The sequence below is a fragment of the Mesoplodon densirostris genome, chromosome 16 (assembly GCF_025265405.1).
Source record: "Mesoplodon densirostris isolate mMesDen1 chromosome 16, mMesDen1 primary haplotype, whole genome shotgun sequence".
In the NCBI taxonomy this organism is placed as follows: Eukaryota; Metazoa; Chordata; class Mammalia; order Artiodactyla; family Ziphiidae; genus Mesoplodon; species Mesoplodon densirostris.
In genome coordinates, this window is record NC_082676.1 from 60778214 (window position 1) to 60797767 (window position 19554).

Below are 19554 nucleotides of genomic sequence, written 5' to 3' on the forward strand. Positions count from 1 at the left end.
AAGGGTGCAGTTTCACCCCTCCAGGCCTTTGCACAGGGTGGTTCTTCTCCCAGGAAGCCCTTCCTCTCCCGCTGAGATAATTCCCCTCCCTTTCCACTGGGCTCTGGCTTCTCCTCCTCCTAGAGACCGGGTCTATTTGCCTCTACTTGGTCGGGTTCAGCTTCCCTCCTCTGCTTTTCTAGATTGTGTTGCAATGGTCTGTTTAACAAGTATCTTCCCCCATGGATGCACTGAACTCCAAGAGGTCAAGAATCATGTCTTACTCATCGTCCTGTCCCCATGGGTCCAGGAACCTAGGCTCAGAGGCAGGAAGCAACTGAGGAGAGAAACTACGGGAAGGGATTCTGATAGGCAGCCCTGTCACACTTTCAAGAAACAAAATTAGAACGTTAAAGGAAGAAAAGAAAGGCTGTTTTGCAATGGTTGCCCTTCCATTTTAATACCAAATAGGCAGAGCTACAAGCTAGTCCAGTGAAATGCCTAGGCTCTCCCTATAATTTCTGAATTAAAAAAAAAAAAAAGTCAAAGAAACATTCCAATTGCCTAGCAACTGGGAATGACTGATTCACTTCATTAGCTCCAAGATGAAGATGGGCTGGGAGATTTAGAGAAGGATGCTCTTATCTCTGTTGAAATGCAAAAAACAAAGACCCAAAGAATAACAACAACAACAAGATTTTGTAAAACATCTAAGAGCCAATGGGAATTCAGGAGCACCTGCTGTGTGAGGTCCCTGTGTGTCCCGTGGTCCCTGTGTCTCCACAGATATCTAAGAGGTGTTAGTCCAGGGTCACTTGAAAACAGAGATCATTGCTGGAGTCCCGCTTTCCAGATGTCACTTGTCCTATGATGGGATCCAGGGCGTGCTGCCCCAAAATATGCCTCAATGGCATATTGGTTAGTTTGAATTAAAGTTACTTAAGAATACTGAAAATTCTCTCTGCCTTCCTGAAATTAGGAAATAAATCTTTCATATGAAAGGTGACCTCCCAGCATCTGGAAGTAGAAAGACACCCTTATCATCAGAGATTGGGAACTCTGGGCCGAGAAGCCTGCACCAACAAATCTTGTGACTTCTTTAATTTACTACCCCAAGCTCAAACCAAACTCTGTTTAGACTCTTTACTAATTCATTATCCAAAGCCTAAGCTTCTTTGTGCTGTCAATTCCTCACACATTTATTGTCTCTTTGTCTAAAAAGTATAAAAGCTGCCTGCTTTGGTCACTTCTTAGGTCCCATTTCTATGAGACCTCTGTGCACACATATTAAAATTTGTTTTTTTTTCTTTTTCTCCTGTTCATCTGTCCTGTGACAATTTTATTATTAGACCAACCACAAGAACTCAAGAGGGTTGAAGGGGGAAACTCCCCCCTGCCCTGATACCTAGTAACTCTAGAAAGAGGGCTGAGGGGAAAAAGTCCCAGAGGGGTCTATTACAGAGCTGCCTTCCTGTCTCCAATGCTTGGCTCGGGAAAGATGGGGCTATGAGTTCATTCATTCAGCAGCCATCTATTGGGACCTACTGTGTGCCCACTGTGTGGATCTGGGCTACACCTGCTGAACCCCATATGCTTTTCAAAAAAAAAAAGGTCAACTCTTTTAGTACTCATATGATCAAGAACAAATATATACACAAGAAAAAGAAAAAGAAATAATTCTGAATATCAACCTCAAGCCTTAGACAACATGGTTAGTTACTTTGCTTGCTGAGAAAAATAAAATTTAAAAGTAATTTTGGGCTTCCTTGGTGGCACAGTGGTTAAGAATCCACCTGCCAATGCAGGGGACACGGTTTCGAGCCCTGGTCCAGGAAGATCCCACATGCTACGGAGCAACTAAGCACGTGCTCCACAACTACTGAACCTGAGCTCTAGAGCCCACGAGCCACAACTACTGAGCCTGCAAACCACAACTACTGAGCCCGCGTGCCACAACTACTGAAGCCCGCGCGCCTACAGCCCATGCTCCGCAACGAAGAGCAGCCCCCGCTCGCCACAACTAGAGAAAGCTGAGCACAGCAACAAAGAACCAAAGAGGCCAAAAGTAAATAAATAAAATAAATAAATTTATTTTTTTAAAAAAAGTAATTTTGGAACAATTTTTATCAGATGCAACTATTATGACTTTGGCAAAATATTTATTCCCTCTTTCTATGATGTATTGAACTCATAACTGAAAATGTTCCAAAGTAATAGGAATCACTACTGGAAATAATATTTTGATTTCATATAAAAAATGAAACTTTTATTCAATATTTACCAAAGAGTATTTACACTGCATTGATCCCTCCCTATTAAGAAGGGTCAGATGGGCCTCCCTGGTGGCGCAAGTGGTTGAGAGTCCGCCTGCCGATGCAGGGGATACAGGTTCGTGCCCCGGTCTGGGGGGATCCCATATGCCGCGGAGCGGCTGGGCCCGTGAGCCATGGCCGCTGAGCCTGCGCGTCCGGAGCCTGTGCTCCGCAACGGGGGAGGCCACAACAGTGAGAGGCCCGCATACCGCAAAAAAAAAAAAAAAAAAAAAAAAGAAGGGTCAGATGGTATTAGGCCTTTTTTATAGATGGAAAAAAAGAAGGCACAGATCAACGATGTCATTTATGAAAAGCCTTATCATCACTCAGAGGCAAATTCCAGGTGAGAAACCAGCTATCTGTGTTCCTCGACCTTTGCTCACTTTCTCAATGACTCCTTCCTGCTTCTATGGTTGCTGAATGATTTTTAAAGCTTTTTATTTTTAATTAGAATAAAAGTAGGAAAATACTGGTTATGGTTGAAAAAAAAAACTGTGAGCTGGGGAGAAAAGGAGACTTCACTGAAACAGAAACCCGCTGACTTCTTTCTTGCGGGAGCAGTACTTTAAGAAAGGGGATGGTATCCCCCAGGGTTCTCACAACCACTTGCATCCCCAGAATCCCCTGGAGGATTGGTTAAACACGGAACGCGGGGCCCCATTGCCAGTGTTTCTGATTCCATAGGTCTGGGCTGGAGCCTGGGAACTTGTATCTGTCACAAGTTCTCATGTTGTCTGGGGACCATACTCTGCGCAACGCTGGAGTAGAGCCAGTCCCCCAAACCTCAAGGCCCTGAGTTCTTTCCACCCTTAAATCAGAGGTTTTCAAAGCCTCCAGAGTTTAAGAACCACCTGGGAGAATCTGAAGTGGTGTACCCTCCCAGGCCCCAGCCCTGAAAAGTGTGACTCAGCGGGTGGGAAATCTGCATTTCCATCAGCAACCCGGGTGATTCTGCTGCTCCGCAGATACACTCAGAGTAAACCAGGCCTTAGGTCATCACATATTTAGAAGAAAAATGAAAATGGCTGAATATATCTGGTCTGTTTACTTCTGTAGGCAAAGAGGTAGAATTTATTTACTTTTGATGTTTCCCCTTTTGTCCTTTGACCAATTTTGCCTTTGCTTTGGAGCATTTCAAACGAAAAAGCGTACCTCACTTCTAGTCCAAGCTATTCTGTCAAAAGTCTCTGGAGGCAGGCTGGGGAAGAAGGCACACAAAACACTAATCACATAATCCTAGAGAGGTCACCCTTGGTTTTCTGTCCAGAAGAAGACATACAGCACTCCTGCTCTACTGTATGGGCTGAGTGGTGTTCCCTCAAAATTCATACATTGAAGTCCTACACCCAGTACCTTAAGACGTGACTGTGTTTGGAGATAGCATCTTTAAAGAGGTAATTAAGGTAAAATTAGGGTAGAAACTAATTCCTATAACTGATGTCCTCATAAGAAAAGGAAATTAGGACACAGACACATAGGGAGGACCATGTGAAGACAAAAGGAGAAGATGGCCATCTACAAGTCAAGGAGAAAGGTCTCAGAAGAAATCAACCCTGCCAACCTCCATAACTGTGAGAAAATAAATTTCTGTTGTTGAAGACACACAGTCTATGGTACTTTGTTGTGGTAGTCCTACCTTATCATGAACCCTGACTTGAGGATCAATGAGGAGCTACCATGAGGGTCCCCTATGAAGCATCATATAAGCATCAAACTTCTGTTCTACTTAGAGACCTGGGAGGTTGCCATGTGGTCCCTGCCAATGGAAGTTACTGCTTCCACTTGACAAATTCATCCAAAGCCTGATGATTTTGGCTTTTACAGTTATGCATTTTTGAACAGACTAGCATTGAGCTAATCCATGTAAGAATATTTTCACAGCTAATACCTAAAGCTTTTATACATGCCTGAAAGATGAGCTTCTCTGAAGGGTTATGGGAGCATTTTAAGTACAGAGGTATTTCCATTTAGGCACAGAGGCTGCAGAAAATATTGCATGTATATTTAATTCTTATAAATCAAATCGTGTTTTAATTGCACCAGGGGATTTCCATATTTAAAGGAGCCCTGGAGTGAATCTGTCTTTAGTGTAAATAATCCCTCTTTCCAGTTTATTTGGTGAGTTTTGATTTTCCTATTTAGAAAGAAACACATCACATTTTTTTTCTTTCCACGTTTTATTTTGACGTAATTGCAGAAAAAAGTTGCAAGGACAGTACGTCAGATCTCTGTAGAACTTTCTCCTTGATTCTTTATTGTTTGAAAAATGTAATGACTCGACTGTTATCTTAAGCTCCTGCCTCCAAATTTAGGCTAATAGAGACTTTTAAAGAAAATAGTTGATTGACTCAATAGATAATAAATATATCAGATCCTCAAATGTTACAGTGACAATTCCAAAAATTGCTTACTGAAGACCTGCTAAGTGCCCCACAAACACTCTCAATGTTTAATTTGGATCATCCCCTACTCTTAACCCTATAAGACAGGTAGTACTATTATATCCACTTAATGGATGAGGATACTGAGACAGAGAGAGTTTAAGGATCTTGCCCAAGATCACACAGACAGAAATATTGTGGTGCTGAATGCAAAATAAACCAACTAGATTCCTGGACCCATGGACTTAAGGCTAATCTTCTAAATCAGCTGCAGGCAAACTACAGTCTTCTGGTGAAATCCGGCCTACCACCTTTTTTGTATGGCCATGAGTTAAGAATGATTGCATTTTTATATGGTTGAGGAAAAAATATCAATAAAAGAATAATATTGGTGACGAGTGAAAATTATATAAAATTCAAATTTCAGTATCTATCAATAAAGTTTTATTGGAACACAGCCACACTTATTCACTTGCATATTATTTATGGCTGCTTTATGCTACAACAACAGAGCTCAGTAATTGCAACAGAGAATGCATGGCCCTCAAAGACTAAAATATTTGCTACCTGGAACCTTACAGAATACATTTGGGGACCCTTGTTCTAACGTCTACTTTCTGTTTGGAACAATACTACTACTAATTGTCTCTCAGGAGAGCATTAGCCACTCCCCAGGAAACTGTCACTAAAAATTTCAGAGGGTATCATTTTATCAATACTTTGTCAAAAATTTAATTTTATTTTAGTTTTGTTTAAAAACAAACATCCAAAAACAATTTGGAGACATGTTTTTTCAATACTTGTCCCAAATTTCTTTTTAATTCATTGTGGTTTAAGACAATGCAACAAGGAGAAATATGGTCCCATAAGGTATTTGTGGAAGGACAGCAATTCAGTTACAACAAAAACAATGCAAATAAATTTTATTTCCTAAGGCATTTGGCCTTCTGGGTCATGGGTGTCAATATATAGATAAGGGCCATCCTAGAACTTTGTTTCTCAAATGCTAATATGAACTGAATCAATGGGTGGGGACCCTTTTAAAATGTAGATTCTGATCTAGCAGGTTTGGGGTGGGGCCTGAAACTCTACATTTCTAATAAGCTCCCAGGGGATTCCAGAGCCACCAGTAACAGTAAAATACCTATGTAGGGACTATAGAAACAATCTTCAGTACAGGTGATATTAATAAGACTGACAATTAAGATGCCATTGAGTTTCTGGTTCTGGACCGAGTATGTTCTACAAGCACTATAACTTTTTTTCTTATTAAATCCACAAGAAAACTAAAGCTGAGAGAGACAAAACTATGAGACAAAACTGAAATCTGAGCCAGCTTTGCATGACTCCAAAGCTCAGACTCTCTCATGAAACCTATCAATGGTGATACTTGGTCCTGAGTTGATGAAACATCCCCTCCAACCTTGGAATGATAAATATCCACCAACGCCTTTCCAACAGAACTGTCTAAAGATTCTGCAGTCACCTTCTGGCTGAAAACACCTGACTCTGTCAGGCTAAAGATGTTAGCTACAAGCTCCTGATCACCTTTAAGAATCTGCAATAGGGTTTTAAATCCAACCAAGGAAGTCTCTGGGCAGGATGTATCTTCTGTAGATAAGAAAAATCCCACTTGCAAGGTAGAAATAAGACGTGGGGGAAGGAAACACAGAGGAGAAATAGTGAACCCTTAAGTTCGGATAATGCAGTTGGAAAAGCATGGGCTTTGCAAACTTTCAAACTTAGTTTTTGCTAGCCTCGCTAAGTTTTCTTGACCTCATCATTTAATATCCTTAAGCCTCGGTTTTCACATCTGTAAAATAGGGGCAAAACTATCAGTTTCATTAAGTATTGTTGTAAGGACTAAAACTATTACATGAAAGTGTTTGGAAAATAGTAGCTAATCAATAAGTGATCTCAGTAATAGTAATAATGGAAATAGTAATTATTATTATTATTATTTGGAATCTCAAAATATGGCCCATTGGGGACTTTTTTTGTTCTCTTGTTTTTGTTTTTGTCTTTTTTTTTTAAGAAAGGAGTAGCCAATTGCTAACTAATGTACTGTACATAATGCTAAACATAATAGAATTAATGGAAAACATCTTAAGATTGAGAAATAATTGCAAACATTTAAATTTGGGAGTTTTTATGTTACAAGACAGATGTCTGGCTTCTCTTGAGGAATCAGGAGATGGGGCCACATGAGTTTGGGCTAGTATTCATGCATGGCAGAGCCACTCAAAGTGATGGGGAGAAGCTACTTCTGCTATAATTGAGATATGACCCTTCCAATTTGTACATTTCACTTACCTATCTCACAACCTCCTCCTAAAGATATTTTAGTGTGCAATCTCTGCTCGGGAGAAAAAAAAATTACAAATTGTGCTTCGGCTGAAAACAGTGGAGTTTACAAGTCTCTGCAAAGAACCCAGATGGACTTCCTCCCTCTCTGCCTCTCATCCTCCAGGGGCAAGAGCTTCTATGATGCTACAAGAGTCCAAAAAGTCTTCCAGAAAGCCCTCCCTAGTGGCCCCCTCTTATATTTCACTCACTATTACAGAACTGGATTTTAGGAGGATCTGGCTATATTTGTGGGATGGCTGTAGAGATTCATCTTGAGTTTCCTTCTTATCCTAGATTAGGTTTAAAATCCTGACCTTATTCTTTTGGTAAGAATAGAAAATACTATATTTCAACTCTGAATCTCTCAAAGAATAATCAGGTACATTTATTTAAATATGCCTCCTACATCTCTCTCTCTCTCTCTCTCTCTCTCTCTCTCTCTCACACACACACACACACACACACACACACACACACACAGAGCAATGGGCTGAAAGCAAGTAGACTATTTCACCTGGTGAAAATTGTTTTCGAAAATGACAGAGAACTAATATAGAGGGTTTCAATGTTTACAATACCACATGTATATCAAACAAACACTAGAAACATACAAATGGATTCATTTTTTTTCCAGAGGAAATATCAATGATATTGGGGTGTTCGTGTTTTTAAAATGATACTGAGTTTAACACAATGATGAGTGTACAGCGATTAACCTCTGCATCAGTTTTAAATGTATAACCCATTAACTAATTTAATCCCCTAAAAAAATAACAGCCGTTGGCATTATTCTTTGAGTAATCTTTGTTTAGTTTCCATAATGGTATACAGTTTAATGAAAAACTCATTAGAATGTAGCATGCAGCATAATTAATTCTGGCTGATTCTTTTGGTGTTAATAGCTAATGCAGATGCTGGATTCCATTTTCCATTGGCTTTATTAATTTTTCATAAACCAATATTTTGACTGTAATGGGTTGTAACAGTTCCACAGAAGTTCTAGAAATACATTAACTGTCATCATTGTAGTTAATCTAACTAGGATTTTGAGATTTGTGTGTTGGTTCTTCAACACTAAATTTTTTAAAAGAAAAAGGGACAGCTTCGTTTCATACTTGGAGAATGAGTATCTATATATTATTAACATAAAGTATATTAAACACTATTTGGCCAATTTGTCTCTATTTACACAACAACTTAATTGGCTGGGCTAATAACAGTGAGCCATAAATTTTGAAAAGAATGCTGAAAGTGGAAACCAAAAAAATCTTCAAAACAAACTGGTTTATGATAGAATGGCAACTCAAGTTAAAACATAAAGAGAAAAATGAACCCACCTCATTTTAAAAATCTCTGGTAATTTGCTTTCCTCAGAAAAGTTTTGGACAAAAGTAGGAGACACATTGTATAATAGCTTTCGTTGTTGGGCACCATTTGGTAATCCTGGGGTCTGTCAAGAACCCAGTCTCTGGGATTGGTGATCAGTCACTGATGTGATCTTACATCTTTCAGGGCTTAACCCACATATACTGTTCATGATAAGACTCCGATTTGTTGCGAATGTAGGTCTGGGTCTTAATTCATCACTGTGTTCTTCTTATTTTTTTTTATTATTTCATTTATTTAATCAGAGCTTTCAATGGTTGTCAACCACTCAACGGATAAATTCCAGAATCCAGATTCCTTTTAATGGTATTATCAGGTCTTTAGCAACTTTTCTCTAGAAGGTTCTTTCTGATCTCAGTCACTATTTCTCAGTCTTTGGAGAAAACTGATTTTGCCTCAGAAATTCCCATCTCAGATGAACATCAAGTACTTGTATTTATTTTTAATTCTGTTTTAACTTTTCTCAATGGATTCTGAAGATAAGGTTGAGAAACTCCTTTGGACGCTATCAAACTTCTCCTTATTTACCCCTACAATGATCTTCTCTCTGCCTTCTTGGCTGGCAAACTCTAACTGATCCTTCCAGACCCAATTTATGGCACCCCTTTTAATGCAGAGAGAGTGGTTATTTTCCAGTTGTCCAGGAGGTATCATCATTTATTATACCCTGAGTTTATTTGTGTGCATCCTTTACTGCCCTGCCAAATTCTGGAGGGAAGGGCTGCTACCCCAGAGCCTACCACAGTGCGTGGCACTTCCCAGGTCCTCAGTGCTGTAACTATGAGCTAAAGGATGAATTAATGCAAGCCAGTGGTATGTGTGAATTCATACACAGCCTCTCTCTTTGGCCCTTCCTTGAAGGACATCATACAACTGAGTGACAGCCAGCTAACCATGGGTTCTTGCAGTATCGTGTAATTGCTACCAAAATGCAATGCTAAAAAACCAAAACCAAAACCAAAACACCTCCCCAGGGCATAAGCTTTGTGTTTATTAAATCTGGAATCTACAGCCAGGGTCAGCAAAGTAGGGGCCAAGGCTTTCACAGTTTTACATAGCTGGTTGGTGGGGAGAGGAAGATGACTATTTCATGACACATGAAAATTACATGAAATGTAAATTTCTGTATTTTTAAATAAAGTTTTATTGGAACACAGCTATGCCTATTCCTTTATGTATTATCTATGGTTACTTTTGCACTAGAAGGGCAGAGCTGAGTAGCTGTGGCAGAGACTATATGGCTCATAAAGCTGAAAGTGTTGACTAATAACTGGCCCTTTACTGAAAAAGTTTGCAGACCCCTGCTCTAAGTGAAAAAAGCACTCATTCCTTCCTCTTTCATAACTAAATTCAGCTTCATCTTTTCTCCTAGAATCGGCAAACACAGTAGTATGTCTTGTCTTATATCACCATCCTCATCCTCACTGCTTCCATCATGATCACTGTTGTGATATGTTCTGAGCTTGCCAACTCCATGTTCTTTTTTTTAATGTTGGGCAGGAAAGGGTTAACTCAGCAAGCCCGGCCTGCTCAAACCTTGTGCATCTCCCCCCAGAGGCTTGTCTTTAGGACTGGTCAGCTCCTGGGAGATGAGTTCTGATCCCTTGGAATATTCTAGCTGATGAGACTGTTTTTGCATGCCTGTGGCCTTGGGCTACACAGTTCCAGTTTGATAAGATTGTTTATGGAAGCAATGTGATTTATGGTATGTACTTATTTTTGCTCTTTGGGCTAAGGTTTGAGTAGTTGAGGTCAGTCATGGGTGCTCCAGGTCTACATGACCAACTCCCCTCAAAAATCTTGACGCCAAGGCTCAGGTGAGCTTCCCTGACTGGCAACACTTTGCATGTGCTGTCACACATCTTTGCTGGGAAAACGAAGCCCTTCCTGTGACTCTATGGGGAGAGCACACCCAGGAGTTCCTGCCTGGTTTCTTCTGGGTTTCCTCCCAGGTGCTCCTTCCCTTTGCCAATTTTCAATCTGTAGCCTTTTGTTGCAATAAATTGGAATTGTGAATATATCAGCCTTTCTGCATCCTGTGAGTATGTCTAACCAAGCCAGCTCTGCAGCATAAATCAAACTATGCTTTTCCCTCTGGAGTCAAAAATCATAAAGGAATGCCCAGAAGAGGAAACATTTGGGCAAATGTCTCTCATTCTTTGATTGCCATCAATAACTACAGCTGCTTGGACATCTTTAACAGTAGCCATCAGCAGGGCATGAGAATTTTTAAGATATTTGGTGCATAGGTCACATCTTTACACATGTGCTTCTATTAGGACCGGGTTTTTCAATCTCAGCACTATCAGAATTTTAGGCCAGATCATTCTTTGTGTGTGGGGCCGTCCGGGGCACTGCAGGATATTTTGCAGCATCCTTAGCCCCACCCTCTAGAGGTCAGTAGTGAACACCCCTCTCCCCAGATATAACAGTGAAAATTGTCTCCAGAAATTGCCTGATTCCTTTGGGAGGCAAAATCACTCCCAGTTAAGAACCATCAATCCAAAATACTGGATTAACTAAAGCATGTCTGTGTAATAGGGAAGAACATATCTGACTCCACATTAGATCTGTTTCTTTTACTTTAACCTTTGTATTCTTTTGCTTTTGCTTAGAGTTAAGAATGTTGCCCATAGCCTGAAATATACAGGATAGCTATTCTCAAGGCTCTGACCTTTAAGAGTACAACACTTTTCCATTCTTATAGAGATAAAGTTGCAGAACAGAGAATAACATTTGTTTTGTTGGAGGTTTATAGGAACATCGTGACCTGAGCTATGTACACAAAGGATTCTGACACCAAGAAGTGTGCAACAACCAACCTGGCCCCTCCTTCGCCTTGCCTTTAAAAATACTTTGCTGAAACCCTTCAAGGAGTTTGCGGGTTTGGGGGCAAGAGCCACCTGTCTCCTCGCATGGTTCTTTATATAATAAAGACCTTTATATAATAAACCTGTCTCTGCTCCAAACTCTGACGTTTCAGTATTGTTTGGCCTCACTGTGAGTCAGGCACAGGAGCTTGCATTTAGTAACATATGGGAGGTAACTTGCAGGGAAAGGAATTGGCTTTGTAATAAGATATACAAAGATAGGGGCTGGAATCAGCTTTTTAACCTTTGAAGTAAGCAACCTTGGGCAACTCCACTTCACTGGATTTCTACTTTATCTGCAAAAGGAAGAAAATGACACTCATCCTGCAAAGCTGCAATCTCTGTAAACACATGTAAACATCCCATCATGGGGGTTGGGCATGCAGCCAATAATATTAAATGCAAAGACACTCTTACTAATTGTCATTATATTCTATGACCTAATGAATGGAAGGCATGGAGGGTGTGCCCTCATCTATTACTGAGGAAGCTGCATCGGAAGGTGATGAAAAATATTGGCTTTGTGGTTAGAAAAAAGACCTTTATATAATATACAGATTCTTCACAAACTAGTTCTGTGATTTAGGAAATGAGATAAACTCTCCACAAAAACCTTGGTTTCATAATTTCTATAAAGAAGATAATGCTATAACATTTTTATTAGAATTGGAGGAGATGCAGAGTTTAGCACAGTGCCTAGCACAGATTAAGCGCCCAGAGTTGGCTTATGTTGCTGATGTTTTGAGTTGCTGAGTATATTAATGAGGGCAACCTAGAACTTTCCCTATGAAACTTATCCAGAGCCTGATACCCGAACCTCATCTTCCTCCACAGCCTAGTGGTGGGGCTTCTCCTACAAGGACCATCCTGTCACTCCCTGCTTTGGGGCAAGCTCTCCTTGATAGCCTTTCCATGCAATAGAATGGGGACTCATTTATTTAGGAAATGCAGTTTTCAGCACATAAGGCTCCATCAAAGCTGAGCTGCATTCCCTCTGTAGGATAGGGAAGGACACAGATAAAAATTAAGGCCAAATGTGGGCAGGGATGGAATGAAATCCATTAAGACAGATGCAGGGAGGAGAGAGAAGCAAAGTGAATTGCCACCAAAAGGGGAGGCAAAAGTAAACAGATGTAGGAGATAAACTCTTTGAAGTGGAACATTTCCAGGCTGAAAATCCTTTGCTTGGGGACTTAAATCTGGACTCTTCCGTTCCAGTTCACTGAAGTGCACTGCACTGGAATCTGGCAGATGTGTAAATTATACACAACAACACCGAGCCAAAGGTCATGGTTCACAAGAAGCAGCTCCTCCCCGCCCTGGCTCTGAGTCCAGGCGAGGCTGGTCCTCTGGGTGGATATGCACAACTTTAGAACCATGAGGAATACCTGAATATTTGCTGCTTGGAGGGGCTCTGGGTGGTGGCAGGTGCCTTTCCAACCCACCATATACTCTTTCAGGATGCTAAGGCAGTCACCCAAAACGGGGCGTGCTTTGTACCCAGTCTTTTGGCAGATCACCCCAAGCCCTATCCAAAGTCTAGGACTGTGACCAATAAAAGAAAAGCAACTTATGTCAGGTTATCCCAGGTTCTGGACACATTTTACATTTTTTCAGATGCTCTTGTATCCAAATTGCAGGAAAGGAAGTGGAAAGAAATCCATCCAAAAGTGTGGCTAAAGGTCATTCTCTGAACTGTGATGGACTCCACAAAGTGAAGTGGGGGGAGGGAGACCCACATCTACCTACTTCTGACCCAATTCTCAGATGAATCACGGTTCACAGTGGCCAAGAGCCCATAGAAAACCAATACCTTTGTCCCGGTAATCCAAGGTCAAATACACCTGCCCTTTCAAGCTACGCAATCACAGAGCACTACATCCATCCTCTTCATTTTTAACCTTTATATTGAGATCCCAATCCACTTTCTCAGCACCTAGCCTGGTATCAAGTCATGTGATCCGTGGCCAGGCTTGTGCCGACGTGGACACGATCAATCCAGGTGACTTCAGCGATCACACTAACCTCTTATATTTTTATCTTACTTTACAGTCTATGAAGATCTTTTACACTCATTATTTTATCTGATCCTCCCTATAACCCCAGGATAACCTAGTTTCAAGAGCTGGCCACTTTTCAAGTGTGACTTTGCAGATAGGTATGCCCTTCTTTTAGTACCCGTCATTTTGTTTCACTCCCCACAAAGCAGAAATGTTTATTTTCAGAAGGAGGATCCACTCAGGAACCCCTTTTTTCCTCCCCCGCAAAAGCCCACTAGTAATAATTGTGTCACCAAGACTATTGTTCACTGTCATCTTCAAGGTTTCCAAGTCGATTGACTCTGCATCTCTCTCCTTTTGAGTTTAATTGTGTATTTCTAGTCATCAGGACCTAACTCTATCTTAGATCTGCATTGCATTGGAAGATCTTTTCCTTTCCCTATTGATCACAGCTCGTGGAGTAATTTAACTCAATTCCAATTTTCCTTTGCAGGCGGGGTGCTCCCCATCCACGGAAGTGAGTTATGTGCGTTCAAGTGGTGCATCTTATGAATCTTGTTAAGCTTTGCTGCCTTATAGCCCCACTGATGGAATATTTAATCACAGAAATGAGTTGGCAGATATGATATACAGGGTGCGTGCAGCCATCTTACCAGCAAGTGAGAAACGGATGAATTTGCCATTTGTCAGGACCATGTCGACAATTGTGTATAGCCTTCTGTTATTTATTTTTATTTTGTTTTACTCATGTATGAAGATTAAATGTGCTTTCAATCAGCAGTTTTGTTGGCTAGCTATCATGATTATCCCTTAAGAATATCACTTTTAAAAAAAAACCTTTTTATTAGATGGCAAAGGGGACTTCTCAGAATGACAGGAAACTCTAAGAATCCCTGTTGAGGCCTCCGCAGCGGGATTCCTAAAAACCCTATTTTTAATTACACTAAATAACCTGAGAAATGCTACTGGGAACAGATATTTGCAGACATTTTACTTCTACTTAGTGCCTTCAGTTTTATTTTGACTCTAAAATGGAATGCCCATAGATGCTAACTAGTCTTTGAAACTCACCTGGGCATTTTTTTTTGTATTGACTTATCAATCATTTGTCATGAGAATAAGCCTCAAGGAGTCTGAAGATGATTAGGCTTAGGAAAAATAATCAATGCTGCTGCTTGGTTTTATAGGAAAACACCCACTTGTCTTTGGAGGAAATTTATGTATGTTCATGGAATATGCTGATTTAGGTGTATCGGCTTCTGGAAACTGGTATTGGATAAGCATTTAAAAGAGTTCTTGCAGGTATAACTTGATGAGAGCTCAGAAAAACCACCCCCAATGAAAGACCTTTCATAACAGCTTTCTAAATGCTTCTCTTAGAATGTGTGTGAGGGAGAGTGCATGTCATAATTTATCAAAGCAAATTAATACTGTTCAGCTAGTAATTAAAGATCCTCATTAAGAGGTATAACTGCTCTCCCCACCCCCACCCTGCGTGAGCAATAAAAACACACTCCGGGCGTCAAGAGGTTACAGACGAATATCGATAACCTGCCATTTTATAATTAAAGGGAAAATAAATGTTAGGGGAAAAGTCCACTAAATTAGGAAAATTACCTTTAGGAGAAATTGAAAATATTGATTTAAATTTACAAAATATGTGCACTTTTCATGCCCCATTCTGAGAGACAATTGAAGGCTGGGTTGTTAATTCTGCATAAGCTTCATAAAATCAGTAATTATGCTATGGGAATATTGTGATCTTTGTCATTAACACGAAGTCTTATATATAGAAATGACTAATAAAATAAGGCTGGCTCTCTGTGTCAGGCAGATACAGGGCTGACCTGTGAAATACCCACAGCAAATCAATGACAAGGTCTTCATTTCAGCTCTGGGGCACATTCAAAATTCCAAGATAAATCCAGACTATGTTTGTAGTTGGGGAAATTTAAAATGCCCCCTAGATTCTTAGTCACGGGTATTTAAATGGATAACATGAGGCATTATACCTGGCTATGGAAATGAATACATTCTAGAGCTCTATTTTGCATATATGCATTCCACAGATACAGGTGCCTGAAATTTTAGATTTAAGCTAGCAGGATTCTCAGTGTTTATGGGTCTTCAAGTATTTAAAAGGAATTGTTCTGGAGTGTTGGATCTGCAGCAACTTTTCCCCACATTTCTGAATATCATGAGCTCTGTCTACCTACATAGACAAACATACAGGCTAAAAGAGAAAGCCTCTGATTATCAAGGATAGCCCAGATATTGGCAACACCAAACACAAATATTCAGATTTCTCAAGTAACATTTACCTCCCCCTGCCCCCCATCTGCCCCCCCCACATTTTTTTAGGTTTAAGTTTACTGAAGCAGCTCATAGAAATAATTATTTGGTTGTCCGGGCTCCTGAAAGCTTCCCCTGGCATAAGCAGTTAATATGTCTGAATACTGTGGTATTTGGAATAATGCAAAATTATTTTCTTACTTCTCTTCTTTAATTTGACTGATTTGGAGAGAGCAGGAGCGTGATCTACTATCAGAGGGCACAGTCAATAAGAATGAAGACTTTTAACGTTCATAAAAAAGAAAGCAAAGTAACCTGGTTGCAGAGAGCACAGGCTCTCGATTTTAGCTGGCTTTTTACCAGCTGTGAAATCTTAGCCCTGTGATGCCAATCCTTTGTACCTTAGTTTCCACATTTGGAAAACTGCCATGAGGATTCAAACACATTAATTTAGGTAAAGGGCTTAGAACAGTGCCTGACCATAAAAGTACTCAATCAAGAGTAACCCTTATTACAACTTATTTTTTCCCCATAGTCCCATGATCTAACTTTTGAGGCTGGGCCCAGGGCTCATTTGAATGGCTGCTCTAATGTTCTAAAAGCTATGCAGATTCATTTATTCTCCTACGTTTAAGTCATTCTGAATTGTTTCTTCTGTCTTAATGGCCTCTTAAACACCCACAGCTATGCACAGAGGTTTGAAATCATTGGAAAGTAGATATTTGGTGTTTTCCTGGTTGCTTGAGCCAAAGGTGACCAGCACTACATTGCATGGGGCTGGAAAAATGTATTTTCTTCTCTCTGTTACAATGCGCACATTCATACCCTACCTCCTCATTGAATGGTTTCTTGCTTCTTGTTCTTCATCTCATTATTTTGGGGGAGAAAAAACATGCACATAGGCACGTGCACAGACACGGACGCACACACACACACACACGCAGAATCTGCCACCTCTTTATTCCAGAGACTCTATTTCACTCAGCACTGCCAGCAGATACACAGAAGCTGCTTTCCAACTTCCTCCTTGCCCTTTTGGGGGATTTCATTTCTCTGAAGCTTTGGACAAAGATGTATCCCAGCAATATCTGTGCCCCCTGAATGGATAAGCTGAGCACTGAAGGACTAGTCTTCTCATGAATTAAAAGAGAATCTTTTAGTCTAGGGGTACACTCCAAATTCAGCAGAATCAGCTCTCAGTTAACTTTCCCCTTATGGCAGAGAGGTGGAACATTAACTTATGTATTTCTATTTCCTCGACATTTATATGGTGCTGCTATGCACCAAACACTCTTCAGATATTAACCCATGTAATTCTTATAAATACCTGTGAGTTTGTTACTACTATCATCTCCCATGTAACAGATGAAGATGCTGAGGCACAGAGAGGTTAAGTAACTCGCCTAGAATCACACAGCTGGCAAGTAGAGAAACCAGGATTCCATCCTGGGCTGCCTGAGAGTAATGTCCACGTTCCTCACTCTATGTGTCCCCTCAGGAAGTGGGTCCCACCACATAGCCATGGAAAGCCTTATAGCTAGGTCTTGCCTCCCCAGTAATAGTCAACACAACTACTTCACTATTAGAATCCCTGGTCATAACCCAGGCTTGTAATAAAATTCACACATGAAGAACAACTACAAATATTGCCTACCTAAAATCCATAACTCAGCTATCACATTGGGCCTTCCAAGGTTTACCATCTTTTAAAATCAAGTTGGTTTTTGTGCTAGAGTAGCTGTCTAAGTTTCCTATGTTCCTTTGTCATCCACTAGGATCAATGTTTAGTTTCGGGAAAATGACTGATGTAGGGCATCTCAGAAGAGACAAAGCAAGGGGTGTGACTTACCATCAAGAGATTACAAAATGAGTGGATCTAAACCAACGGGTCATTGATTTCTCCTTATTGAAAAGCAAGGGCCACATCAAAGCAAGACTTCTTTTCAACATCAATGTGGCAAATCTACTAAGGTTCTCAGGTGTTCCATGCAGCCTTGTTCATGAGCAGGGAAATAACAGGTAGAAGTAACAGGCTATGCTGAGCAAAAAATCTCAGCTGCTGTTGCTTCTGGGTTACTCTCTCCCCAAATCTGATGACCAAGTTTTCTGGGACAGTGGATTTGAGTGGCAGTTGGTGGGTGGCTGGGAAGGGATGAGGAGAAAGCTATATACCCTTGAAGGCAAAGCAGAGAGAAAGGGAATTGCTAAGGGAAATTGATTAATGGAAAAAGAAGGACAACTTAGCTTTCCTAGTTTTCTAAATAATCCTTCTCTTTGCAATTCCAAAACACTGGCACATTATTGGGATAATTAAGCCAACTCTCTGCTTTGCCAAGGGAATAAAAAATGCAATTCCAAATGGAAACGTATGGCTGAAAAACACATTCAGGCACATTGAAAGAAAACAGGCATGAGCAGCTGTCCATTTGTTCAAATCTTTTGAACAAAATCTCAGTGCTTTTTTTGAGGCAAAATCAGTGTGAAAGGTCACAAGGAGCCGTGGCTCCATGCTTATGCCACAATGTAACTTACATGATTCCCCTTTATTTTTTAAAAGCTTTTAAACACTTTTGGTTTTGCCTTAAAAAAAATCATTCAAAACTTGATAGGATAGGAATTTATCAGTTCAGGTTATTTTATAAACCCATTCATTATGGGCAGGCAAAGCACATTTAGAAAAGACCAAGAAGACATCATGCAAAGAGAAAACTCTTTACCTGCATAGAATTCGGGACTGTACACTGCACCCACAACTGGATTCAATTTCCAGCCTTAAAACAAATACACAAAAATGTTATCATCACATTTGATTCAACAACTCCTATCATTGCAAATTAACTACAAGTCAAATGGGTTGGGGTTTTTTTTAATTTTAAAATTTAGAGGATGTATAGTTTGGGTAGGCATAAAGAATACTTGAAAACTATACATAGGAAAAATAGATTTATGCCCTTTTTTGATTTTCTGCCAATACAAGTTAATAAATAGCATGGAAACTACTGACCAGCTACAGATGAACCTTTTGAAAAGGATGTGATAATTCATTTCGTCCCATATCAATATTTTCTAAAGCCCTTATAATAATTTAAATTTTTTGGTCTTCTTTCATGGATCCCTGTTAGATATTCCTTTGTATTAAGTTCATCCCTTTGTAATACATCCCTTTGTATTAAGTTCACAAAGTTTTGGAAGATCTCATGAACAGAATTCTTTGCAGAAACATATTCTGATAATCGTCGTTCCTAATTGAGACCCAGAGACTCTATAGAATTCCAAAGTGCTTTTTAAATCCCAAAGAAAATGACATTTATCCACTAGAGATTGTGTGGAATACATTTCAAAGAATTCAAGAACCATAAAAATTCTTAATAAGCATGTGATATCTAAGGTAACTTTCAAATAACCTGTATATAGGATTAACAGCATCCTGTAATGTTCCAAATGTTCCACATGGTGCATTTTCTGTAAAATGAATCCTGGCCCTTTAGAAACTTTTACTCAAGAAAAGAGCAAACAAGAATATTTGCAAATCAAGCTACCCTCATTACACACCCACTGGGCACTATTTAGGGAACAACCTCAAAAAATGATCATGTTTTAGGGTTTGGTGATCATTTCCTGTTCCTGCTGGTAAGTCTTTATAAAAGCATCCATGGGCTTCCCTGGTGGCGCAGTGGTTGAGAGTTCACCTGCCGATGCAGGGCACACGGGTTCGTGCCCCGGTCCGGGAAGATCCCACATGCCGCAGAGCGGCTGGGCCTGTGAGCCATGGCCGCTGAGCCTGCACGTCCGGAGCCTGTGCTCCGCAACGGGAGAGGCCACAACAGTGAGAGGCCCGCTTACCGCAAAAAAAAAAAAAAAAAAAAAAAAAAAAGCATCCATTATAGACTTGCCAAATGACAGAAGACAGGTGTGGGAAAACTTGTGTCTTTGAGGTGAAGGTCAAACATCAGAGGTCCTCTACTAAATGATCCTGAGAAAAGGCAAT

The 19554-nt window shown here is 40.2% G+C and overlaps 1 protein-coding gene across 2 annotated transcripts in view; it reads right to left on the reverse strand.

The window, feature by feature from the left end:
• RBFOX1 (RNA binding fox-1 homolog 1) overlaps positions 1-19554 on the reverse strand; it is a 381057-nt gene that overhangs the window by 84759 nt on the left and 276744 nt on the right. For both annotated transcript variants that reach the window (XM_060079322.1, XM_060079321.1), the window contains exon 7: positions 18284-18337. In XM_060079322.1, coding sequence (XP_059935305.1) covers positions 18284-18337 — 54 coding nt within the window. The remainder of the gene's footprint in view (positions 1-18283; positions 18338-19554) is intronic.